Source organism: Polypterus senegalus, chromosome 14 (genome assembly GCF_016835505.1).
Source record: "Polypterus senegalus isolate Bchr_013 chromosome 14, ASM1683550v1, whole genome shotgun sequence".
In the NCBI taxonomy this organism is placed as follows: domain Eukaryota; kingdom Metazoa; phylum Chordata; class Cladistia; order Polypteriformes; family Polypteridae; genus Polypterus; species Polypterus senegalus.
The window spans coordinates 25775111-25787385 of NC_053167.1; the positions used below are offsets into that span (position 1 = coordinate 25775111).

At 37.2% G+C, this 12275-nt stretch overlaps 1 protein-coding gene across 2 annotated transcripts in view; it reads left to right on the top strand.

Annotated features, from left to right (window-relative positions):
- The window catches only part of slc12a5a (solute carrier family 12 member 5a), an 820727-nt gene that overhangs the window by 403937 nt on the left and 404515 nt on the right, over window positions 1–12275 (top strand). The window contains exon 1 of one of the 2 annotated variants that reach the window (XM_039735850.1): window positions 2714–3117. The exons of the other annotated variant lie outside the window; for it this stretch is intronic. Coding sequence (XP_039591784.1) covers window positions 3066–3117 — 52 coding nt within the window. The 5' untranslated portion in view covers window positions 2714–3065. Of the gene's footprint in view, window positions 1–2713; window positions 3118–12275 lie in introns of those variants that run through there. 2 annotated transcript variants of the gene reach the window in all.

The window sequence follows — 12275 nt, forward strand, 5'->3', positions numbered from 1 at the left end:
CTGACAATTAAGAAATAATTTGAATCCTGCACCACCACTCACACAGGTAGTAATGGCTGTAAATATCCCAATATCTTATTTTTTTGATGGCATTTCTCTATAGTTATAAGGAGAATAGAACAATGAGAAACACTATAAGGAACAAACAATTATGGATAATTTTAGAGTATACCTTATATATTAATCTACACTTTTACCTTGGTCATTTTCTTGCAGATATATTATAAATTTTAAACTAGATAAGCAATAAATGATCTATTATGGATCCTTCAGAGCATAATCTAAAATAACATTCTTTGAAGGGGCTAATCTAATTCCAGGTCACATGGGAGAGGTAGATGCAATTACAGTTGCAGTAGATTCAATGCAGAAAACAGCCAAGGACTGGGCGCAAATCCATTGGAAAGCCTAAACACACAGCCTGCACATCTTTTGTGATTTGGGAAAAAAAAAAAACTATGTACAAGCAGGGAGAACATGCAATCTCCACACATGGCCAATATCTGGTGATGAGATTTGAACCTAGGATAGAGTATTCATAAAGTGGCTGCACTACTGCACTACTATGCCACTCTAGAGCTTAATTAAATGCTTCAAAAATAGTAACATCCTCAAAACTAGCTTACCCAGTTCTGGATCAGGTTGAGTAAAGCAGCATTGCAAGGTCAGGTTTAACCCTTGATTTATTGCCAGTCCATCACAGAACACACATGTGCCCACATGGGGCAAAAGTGGGGGAAACCAGGAAAAAAAACAGACAGAGACTGTAATATGTAATATTATGTTATATGTAATATGTTTTTTTTTTTACTTAATCTAAAATACACCAACCTGAACAAATTCATAGAGCCAGGGCAATGTATTTACAAATGTTAATGGACAATCAGTGTGGTACATATGGAAATACACACCTATGTTAATTAGAAAGCTCTCTTCGCCTCCTGAACAAATAATACAGACACAGAATGAAAGTAAAGTTTTCTGCAGAAGGTCAAGAAATATTAAAAAACCCCACACTCACCCAATACATAACAAAATTACCAAAAAGAACAAAATTTCTAACTCAGCAAAAAATAAAAGAGATCAGACACAGTGAGGCATACGGCTGTAGGTATGAAGGAGACCCACCATCATTTCTTAACATTTTTTGTTGATTAATTTGTCAGCTAAAAGTACTCAATGATAGTACATCAGAGAGATAATACACATCTTGTAATTGAAAAAGCACAGAATATGAATAGATAGATAAACCACACCCCCTGCCCCCAAACACACTGACAGAGCCATTAATTCATTATTTCTCTCTGTCCTGTTACTTTGGGTAAGGGGCTGACAGCCAGCAGCTACTTTAACAAAATTAATCTCTAAGGAATGATCCGAATCCAGCACCTTCATTTGCACATGTACCAATGGCTGTGAATATCTAAGAACTGCAGCTTTTTTGGTTTATGACAGGACTGTGTTTGACTTACTGGTTAATACTTTGTGGTGGGGATCTGGGAATTGTATAAGTTTAGCTGTGGTTATCACTGCTTCCTTGCTTTGTAATAATGGCTCATTTTATTGCACACATGCACAATGGGAAGCACTGCTGCCTTACAGCATTAAATTGCTACCCAGTTACAGTGTGTGAGAAGCTTAGATATTCTACTGATTTCTGCCCAAGTACTTAAGTTTCTTCTCCATCCAAGAAATGAACATGTTAGGTTTATTGTGAACCTGGATTGTCCTAACTTAGTATTTGATGATCCTGCACCTTGTCCAAAGAAAACTTTTAACTTCTAACTGACACTGCTTAGATTACATTAACCCAGCGTTAGAATGGATGAGTAGTTGTTTAATTTTCTTATTTTAACATTTTTGAGCTATTTCGGATTATTGATCAAGAGCAACGTCAGTTTCTTGAAATACAGTTTACAGTTGTTGATTCATTAGAGCCTTACACAGATTTATAGTCGTCAAAATGTGGATAATTAAATCGGTTTAGCAAAATCTGCAAAGTTTATAGAAATGGCAGCATTCCTTTTAAATTATTCAAATGAAATGCTCCTATTGGTACACTGTGCCTCTCACTATAGCAAACCCATGACTGCATAATGTAGCTCAGAAGCAAGCTTAAGCTTTAGATACGTCATCCTGGTTTACTTTTAACAACATCCTCACTATTATTTTTTACTCTGTGCTGTTCCTGGCATTCCCTGCCTCATTAAAACAAGCAAGATTGACTTGAATTGATATGTGTCACCTTGCAAAATATATGTTTAAGATAATCGTCATTCTATGTAAAATATTGGAAAGATAAGGAAGCACACACAAGAAAGAAGATAAAGAGAGAAATGCAAAAATGAAACCATCTTTTCTCTTTACTCAGGAATTCATCCATCCATTGCTGAGCAAAGCATGCTTAATCTGGAAAAGGCAACCCACTTCGATTCACCTCCCCATACTCACACCATCTTAGTGTGTATGAGAGAGAGAGAGAGAGAGACAGAGATAATACCTTCTGAATGCATGATGAATTTAGTCATCAGGTTTGGTCTAACTGAGACTAGCTGTGGATGCAAAGAGAGAGAGCGAGCAAGAGAAAGAGAGAGAGAGAGAGAGAGAGGCAGGGTTTGGGAGACTGTGCGCTGAGGCGTTCCATCACAACCCCTGCTGCCTGCTGCCACTCTCTGCTCCTCATCATCCTCCTCTTGAACAGAGCGGGGAGTGTGAGCGAGAGAGAGAGAGAGAGAGAGAGAGCGCGTGTGCCTGAGACACGGTGAGTGAGAGAAGGAAAGAGGCGTTCTACTGAGAGAGAGCTGTGAAGACCAAGAAAAGGAAGGAGCAACGGAGGGGAAAACGGAAGGCATTACATCACCAGCTCCTTAAACAGGCAAAAATTAAGACATCCCTGGGGAGATGGCAGGAAAATAAACTAACAAATCAAAAATAGAAAATAAGGACAATTGCTTCCTTCTTGAGGACCTGTCTCTCCTTGTGGAAAGGAATCAAGATCTACAGGATCCAATCCTGGCTGAAAACTCTGTGTGTGTGTGTTGTGACTCAGACACCACCACGGCACTATGCTGAACAACCTCACGGACTGTGAAGAGGGCGACGGTGGACCTAACCAGGGTGAGTGGCAGAATCTGGCTAACCCTGCGGCCGGGTCCCACTGGCTTACACTTACTGCTGCTGCTGCTGCTGTTACTGCAAAGGGGGCTGTGACAGGAATAATAATAGGGCTGACTACTACAGAGAAGGAGGGCAGTAGAGCTGACATATTCAGAACCAAGGCACCCAGTTGCAATTGCAAGTCAACCTTTGCCTAAGAAAAAGAGCCCAGCTTGTCCTTGTGTTTTTCTGTCTGTCTGTCCATCAGCATTTCTCCATCATTCTCTTCATTCACCTCAGTGTACTGCAGGTCTCTGTCCTGCAGCCCACTTTACTATCTGTATATTGATCATCTCCTAACTGCATTGGTTTACACTTGTGTACTTTAAGCACCTGTTTTGAGCCTAGACTTAAGAAACTGATGGAAGCTAGGAAGATGATGTTTTTTGGAAATCATTTGGCGTTAACAAAGATGATTTTAGTCTGTGACCAGTTGTGCATTCAGACATTTTCTGAAGATATTCATTTGTATGCATTTTGTGCATGTGTTTACATGCACACAAACACCTGCAGGCACATTCATAAAGGGAAACTGTGCTGCAGATGCGTCAAATGATATCCTGACCTCATTCCAAATACACTGTCCTGGTTAATTATCTTCTGTTTCAAACCTGTTTATGTCATTCACCTATAAACAAACTTTCAGTCACATTAATGAATTCTCCATGTCGGATTACTTGACCCGTACATAAGAATAAATTCCATTGTTGACCTAATGAATAATGATTCATCTGACAGAGCTTTGAGTCAAAGAATCTCCAAGAGGCTGGGCTTTCTGATCCATGTGAGCACAGATATGATGTATTGCATGAATTTTGTCCAGAAAGGATGTATTTTCCCCACTGAGCTATTTCTGCTTTAAGAGGCTGGAAGCCAGCGTGTGAAGCCGTCCCCATGGCTACAGGCTGAGATAAGACACATCACTACAGGAATGTGCTATTTTCTTCTAGAATCTAAAAAAAGGGGGAAACATTCTAAAGAACTAAAAATGTTTTTTAAGCTTTAGGTGTTCCTGTCATAGACACTCTAAATTTGCTAAATTATATGGCTTTTGTTGCATTTATCATTAATTATATGGGCTGCTAATTTAGAGCAAATTTCGGTTTAAATGAAGGAAATGTTATTTTGGTACATAAGACAGCAATAAATAGGTCACAGAATGTCTATCTGTCTGTCTGCGTGTATTTATGTCTGACTGTCTGTTGCTAAAATTTTGGTGACTTGTTTCAGGGTGGAGTTAGCATGAGCATAAAATGAAAATGATCGTGATATATTCCTTTTCACTAAGATGCAGTTAACTGAAAACTCCACACTCTGTGGCCTCTGATTTGTAAACTGTCACTCACTGCAGAATTTTGTTAGAGTTTATATGTGTGTGACGATATGGAAGGACTATACAGGGCTCGGAATTACTGCTGTCCATGGTGCTGCAATGAAGTTTCTCTGTTACTATGACATTTGCTGTCTGTGGTGCTGAATCACTTTGGAATCTCTTTGGCTTTTCCCATTCAATCTGCAGTATTTTTGTAGGATGAGGGAAATTTTGATTGAACGAGTAAAGATAGCAGGGGGAGCGTTTGGTGGGGGGTTGCGGGCAATGTTTGGATTCCATACCTTAAATATCAGCTTAAAGATAATTGTGATTTGTGGTCTGAGGACTAGATTGATAGATAGATAACCATGTGACTCAAAATACCGTACATTTTCTGAATTCACCTAATTGAGCTTTACAACTGGGATATATATAATGCCTGGTACAAAGAAGAAATTCTAAGAAGAAATTAGAAATCAATAGGAAAATATACACTACAGAGTAAATACATTATCATCAGAAGCTACGGAGCTAGGTAGATTGAGGTGCTAGTTTTTGCTTTACATCAGAGTTTCTAAATGATTTCATCCCTGCATTAAAACTGCATATCAGGTGTGTTCAAATATTAAAATACCGCATATTCAATTATTTTCAGATTTATGCTGTAATCAAAAGTATGGTAGGAATCCAGATGACAAATAAATGTAAGGAAAATTCTTTGGCAGAGAATCAACTTCAAATTCACTGCAGTATCGTCTTAAATTATCCAAAATGCGTCAGGATTTCATTCAGTGATCAACAGTTTTTAAAAAGACGTATTTGTCTGCTTAAGATGCTGAATGACTAATTCTCTTTGTTAAAAGCTTTTACTGGTTTTCTGTAGAGGTTGTCACCCACCAAATAGTTCCAGCAGATTATGCCTTTAAAATGTGAGGTACTTTTCAAGTAGTGGCTATTTTATGTCATGTTTGTTTCAACAATCATGATTTCATTCATTCATTCATTCATTTATGTAATCACGTTCAGACTTGGCTTTTCCAGTAGAGGGACAGTGCCTGAAGTCTAACCCAGTAGATAACAATCAGACATACACTCACTAATTAGCCAAACACAAACGTGAAATGAAAACGGAGAAACCAGAGATAATGAAACATTGTGAGAAGAAGGAGAAGATGCTCCAACCAGACTAGGATTTGAACATAGGGATTTGGAGATGTAATGCATCAGAGATAACCCCTGCATCTCCTCTATTAATTTCATGAATTTCCTTTTTTGTTTAGCATCAAATGGTACAATAAATTACATATAATATAATTTCTGCTAGAGGAAGAATAGGGAGGCAGCAATTAGGGAAGAAAGAAGGCTGGAGAAAAAAAAATGAAAATGTAAAGGGCAAAAAATAAATTATGTAAACAAGAAAGAGTGAAAAGCAGAGCTGTTAAAGAAAACTGGAGATAATGAAAGAAGAAAGCATTCTGAATTAGTTTTGAGAGAGAAAATATCTCATTCTTATAGAAAACCTGATCAACTGATACCCCTCCAAAATTATACAAATGATGAACAAGTAGTGAAATTAAAAACAAAACTGAAAACTGGTATGTGTAATGGTAAGGCATAATAAGCCCATTGTAAAGCAGACAGGAGAGGCATAGAGAAAATCAGAAAGACCCAGAGCATTTACAAAGATGTCTGTGATATTGTGTTCAACTGATTAAGCTGAACCTGATGTGGTGTGAAATGGGAAAAACAGTAAATGGTAGGTTTGAACATTCACCATTCACCCCAGGGACAGAGTGTAAAAAGAGCTTGGTGGTTTTCATTGTATTTCTGGGTTTGATTGCATTTTAATTATTAGTAAATGTAATTAATATGATACAGAAGATGACTGCATATTACAAGAAAGCATGAGTTCTCATATTGAACGAGATCTACGTAAGACCATAGGAGAATCTTTTAGCACCATTGTGTGGATTTGTTTTTCAGTGTCTGCTTCATCCAAGACAGCTGTCTCAGCTGAGAAGAAGTTAAAGCAGACTCCATTGTGACATTTAACTTGGTTAAGACATTCCAAAGTCTTTGCCTTCCATGTGTTACTAGTTAAAAAAGGCTTGTCTTTTTAATTTGGTGTACATTAATGTTCAGCATACGGTCTCAGACCCTGTTGTGGCTGCCTCTTCACCAAGGAATGTGCAATCAGCTCTGTCTCCAATGTACTTGATGTCACTTTCAATTTCCTCCATACCTTCTGCCTTTCAGCTGTCACTCTGTAGTTCTGACGCCAGGGGTAAGACTTTTAGTTACATAACTCAATGCTCAAGAACATGTTTTTGGGAGAGTGGTGTACCAGAATGACAACCTGACATATAAATCATCACATCCAACTAATATGTGAAACCGTGAAGACATAACTACAAGCCCTTCGGGAAATATTCATGTAAAGTTTCTGCTTCTTCATAAATATAAGTTGAGCAGTGACTGTGATTTTTTTTGTAAACATAGGTATGGTAAAAAAGAAAAAAATATGATTGCTGCACCAATAGATTTCTTTTACTTTTAAAGGTAATGCCGTTGTATATTTGCTTTCTATAATTTATTTTCAAAGGCAACAATTTTAAATGCAGTGTGAACTTTATTGCATAAATCCAATGATCAGTAGTGGTGGAGACCATCTCCCAGTAATGCCCAAATACTCAAAATGTGCATTTGTGTTTGTTTTCAAAGGTCTTTGCATTCTGTCCTATAATGACTATCTATAACATTTTCAAAATGTTTTCCGAAAGGTGTTTCAGTTTTCAAGAATTTCCCTTCTTTCTACAGTCGCTCAAGTCCACAGCACCGAACGGAGAGCAGTTGTTTAAAGTGCTTGTATAGGGCTAGAGGAATGTTTCATAAATCCTGTGGTTAAATACTGCTGCCTCACAGGCTTGAGTTCTAGGTTCAAGTCCTAGCACACTCACTGTCAATTTGGAATCTTCTTGCCTTTTCCCTGTGTACTCTGTTTTTGGTTCACATCCCAAAGGCTTGTGTGTTATGTTGACCCGCGACTCCAAAGAGACCCACTGAATGAATATAGGGCCTGGGGTAGACGGGGCAGTTTTATTTCATCATATTCTTTGGATCTAAAACGTCCAATTATACTTTCAGTGTTAATCTGTACTCTACATACACTAAAAACAATACATTGTTGAATCTACTTAATAAAATTATGTGACCTATTTCCATTTAATTAAATTAAGTAGCTATAATTTAAACATGTGTAACTCTAATATTGCCAAATTTTACTACTAGAGCAAGATGTTATTACATGTAAAAAGTTATTAGATGTACACTAAAAAATAAATTGTTGGATCTACTTAATGAAATTATATCACATATTTCCAACTAATTAAATTAAGTATGTTTAATACACAAAAATTGTGTAGATCTAAAATTGCTAACTATTCAATTTTCTTAATAAACTGTTCAATGTTTTTTAATAAAATTAAGTAATCTATTGTGAACATGTACATCTAATGTGAAACAATCGCATAAGTACTACCAGCCTTTCTACAACGTACTTCTGAAACTACATAAGTCAAGCTAAGCAGGGCCAGTTTAAAAAGCCCAGATTGTTAGATTCTCAGTTATATATATATATATATATATATATATATATATATATAAACTCCCATCTTCACAAGGAAATGATTTTATGCTATTGTAATTTAGGGTGTGCAGTTTGTTTGCTAGATTAGTGAATCTGTCATAACCACGCAAATCTTTAGCAATTATAATGGTATTGTTGTGTGCAAAGTGCAGTCTTTTTCTCTGATTCTGTACACATGGATGGAGATCCTCAAAACTCTCTTTGCAATATATTTATCTGGTCTCTTAATGTAAATTTATGAACCTTATAGAAATTAGATATTTTACCACGGAAAATAACTGAAAAATTTCACAGACATTCTCAAAAATATTCCAAAAAAATAGCACTCTGCAAAAATATTTTTCCCATTCAGAATTTTTTTATAAATCACCTAATGAAAGGGAACAGGACCGTTTAGCAACAGGCTGTGTGATGTGTGAAATGTGGTTCTGTACCAAGGAGAGTCATTTGTTTTCTTAAAACATAAATTAATCAAACTGTTATTATGAACTGTACTAAAAATTCATATGTAAATTGAGCAATGCTTATTTTAATTGGAATCAACCTAATGTCTTTGGTATTAACCCTGAGCTTCTCTCAGGCTTGGAATTCTATGTAAAAATGGTTAATCCCAAATAGTTACACAACAGCCTGCAAACAAAAAGCTGTACAGCTAGTTTTAGTACAAGCTGAAACTGAAGCATTAGTTGAACCAAGCAATGGTGATGACATTGTGAATTGGTCTTCAGACATTGACACATACAGTGAAACTAATGCATCCAGCAAGAATGAACCTCTATGATATGCTTAGTGAATTTAGTCACATGACGTGTCACCATGGTAGTTATGTGGTAAAAACGCGAGATGACTGGGACGACAAGAAAGATGTTAGCCCCCTAAGCACTGATCACAATGCAGCCACTGTCATTTGTGCCAGGGGAAATGTAGAGTTTGCTCTGATAACCTACATGAACACAAGGGCTACATCAACCATGCAAATCAGGCACTGAAATTCTAACCTCTCATGTACAAGCAACAGAAAAAATATTATAAGAAAAATGCACAAAGAAACACCCTTCTACTGCCCCGATTGTAACATGATTGCAGGCTGTGTGTTGGTTACTGTCTCAAAACATGAAGGATGTGCGCTAAAACTTTTTCAGTACAGCAGTGGACATGAGAAATTCCTTTCCCACTCTATGGTTACGTTTTGGTATTAACATGTTTCTCTTACATGCGATAACACTTTTTCTTGTTGAAAAAATCTCAATGTTTTTGGCTAATTTTTCTCAGTGTAAACATAACACCAAGGAGGTTAAAGTTACTGTGTAATGACAAATGTTTTCCAAAAATTTTTTTAAAGCTTAAAAACGCTAATTTTGAGTCAACTCAGCTAAGCATTACTGGGTAATTGCAATTTCTGTGATTGGTGCTTTCAATTCTTCTTCTTCTTCTTAGCTACTATCAATTAAAACAATGAAATTCATTTACCTACATAAATTATATGTTGTAAGAAGACGCTATATAGCGCCGACCCGACACAGATTGACACGAAGGCAAGGGGTAAAATAAAATAAACTATTTATTTGTCTTCACCTGTGGGGCACGTCTTCCCCGTGAACCCCATAGGCAATACACAGTGCCAAGCACAGTACAGTACACCAAAACACTCCTCTCTCTTCCACCACCACCACAAGCTTAGTCTTCCTTCCACCCGACTCTGGCCACTGAGTGGTGGTCACTGGCTCCCTTTTATTGGGTACCCGGAAGTGCTCCAGGTGGTTGATCGCCGACATCCGGCATCACTTCTGGGTAAGGTGAAACCAGTACCCAAAAGGGCCCAGCAGCTCCTGTTGCAGCACCCACTGGCGGCACCTGCAGAACCCCACAGAGCTGCACAGAACTCCAAACCCCATGAAGCCCTTGGGGAGTCCGAGGCACCACTGCAACCCAGGGAGGCTGCCATCTAGCGTCCATGGGGAGATACTGGGCTTCCCACCCTTGTCACTCAGGCAGATGTGGTGAAGGGGCGTCCTGGCCAGGCATGGGCCCCGGCCATCCATCACAATGTCTAACCATGATGTTCAAAGAATGTAATTTAGTGGTACTAGTAAAGAATATGCAAAGCCCCAAAACATACACATTTTGAATAAAGTCAATTTATGTTAGCTGTAAAACATCCCAAGAATTGTTTTGTTTGAGTGTAACATCCAAGCATCCCATCTCAGTTGATTTTTATGGAGAGCTGCTTCACAATTAGCTCTGCTATGCCAGGTATGATTATCTTTAGCATTCTTTTTGGCCACTTTTATTCCACGTGTTAACAAAACATGTTTAGGTGTGAAATTGTATTAGAAATTGGAATGAAAGCATTATTTTATTAGATTTACTCTATTGTATTTATTTTAATTTCTAATTAAATATTTGACTGAATCAAGTAAACCAACCCTGTTTTGCAGAATCGACTGCTTTAGGTGCTTGAGTTTATTTTAAAGTGCCTTATACACGGATGCAGCAAGCCAAAGTATGGCTAAATAGTGTTTTACGGGTGACTTGTCTTGATGTTTGGTAGCTCGTCGCATCATCAGCCCTCTTTAAAGATGCACCTCTAAGACGATGTTAGTTCATTTTGATAACTATGTGAAACGACTTTTAATTAAATGAGGATCTGTCGGGGCTACCAAGTATTGTACCTTTGAACATTATTTGAGTCATAAAAAAATAAAAACGGATAATTATATTTTAGAAGCAATGCACGTAATCATATCATTTTGCTGCTAATATAATCTTTGATATTGTGATGAAAGGCTAAAGCTAAGGCTGTTCTTTCAATTCTGTTTCCTTTTTTTCCTTGTATTACATAAACACCACGAAGCGTGTCAGTTTTACTTACTTTATTATTATATTCATTAAAATTAGTGTTTCTGAAATAGGCAAACAAGTTGTGTTAATTATTACACTGAAAGTGAGGGGATACTAATCACTGTGACTTCAAGGGTAAATAAATGATGTTCTCCTGTAATTGTAAGACATGGGCTAGGACTTTGGGTTTGTATAATTGCAAGAAATTACATACTATCTTTCATTAATTGCTGTTTGTTATTTATAGTGTTTCACAGCGCTATGACATGCGTAGATGGTAATCCTAGCTTTTGGCTTTATAGTTTTGGCACAAACACCCTGCCTTTCAAATATCTGCCTTTTTCAGCTGTCATATTTAAAACACTTAATCTTCCACCACATCTCTGTCATAAATCATTGCAGTGATTAAAAATATTTGAAATGTGCACATGGCTTTAACCCACGGGAGACAGAACTCATGTTGTTATTATATCAGACTTGGTTGGATAATTTGGGGGGGGTGAGGAGTTCCTTTCTGTCATTGACTGATTGAATAAATCTAAAAATATGTATGAGTATTAGATTTGGGAAGGGAGAAAGTTTGTAACATCTTTACTCTTATTATCTCATTTTGCTTTTTGGCTTTCTAATAATTAAAGCTATAACTACTTTAAATTGTTCTCATTTTTCCACTGTAGCACTGTTACCATCACTTAAAGTCTGACATTAAACTATAAATCCTTATTTTCATTGTATGCATTTACATGTGCTAAAGTCATCCTCAATATTGATGTTATTTCTTTCTTTTTGAATGTACCACATGTGGATTGTAACTGTGAGCCATAGGAACACTTTTGTGGGCAGCTGATTTACCTTCTTCAGTGATTTTCTTACTAGGAAGTAATTCTTGTTCACTTGGAGTTGATGCTAAATTTCTTTTGTCAAACACTGTATAAAAAATAAAGTGCACTGCATGTAGTCATATTTAGGGTTAGCACTATGGCCTGGCAAATCCAGCTTCTTGGGTTCTCATTCTAAGCCTTTGTGGGTGTCTATGTAGAGTTCACATCTTCTCCTCCTGTGTGTGCGTGTTTCTCTCCAGTTACTTTAATTTTTCTCCTATGTCTCAAAGACACATGTGTTAGATAAATTGGGTGATCTAAATTGGACCAATGAGCAGGAGTATGGGTTTGGGTAAGGATTGAAACCCCACCCAGGTTTGGTTCCTGTCTTTTGTCCAATGTTATATCACAAATTACAGTAAATCCTTGCTATCTGCAGATTCCATTTCTGCGAAATTATTTATCTGCATTTTTTGACACCAACAGTTTACTTGCACCT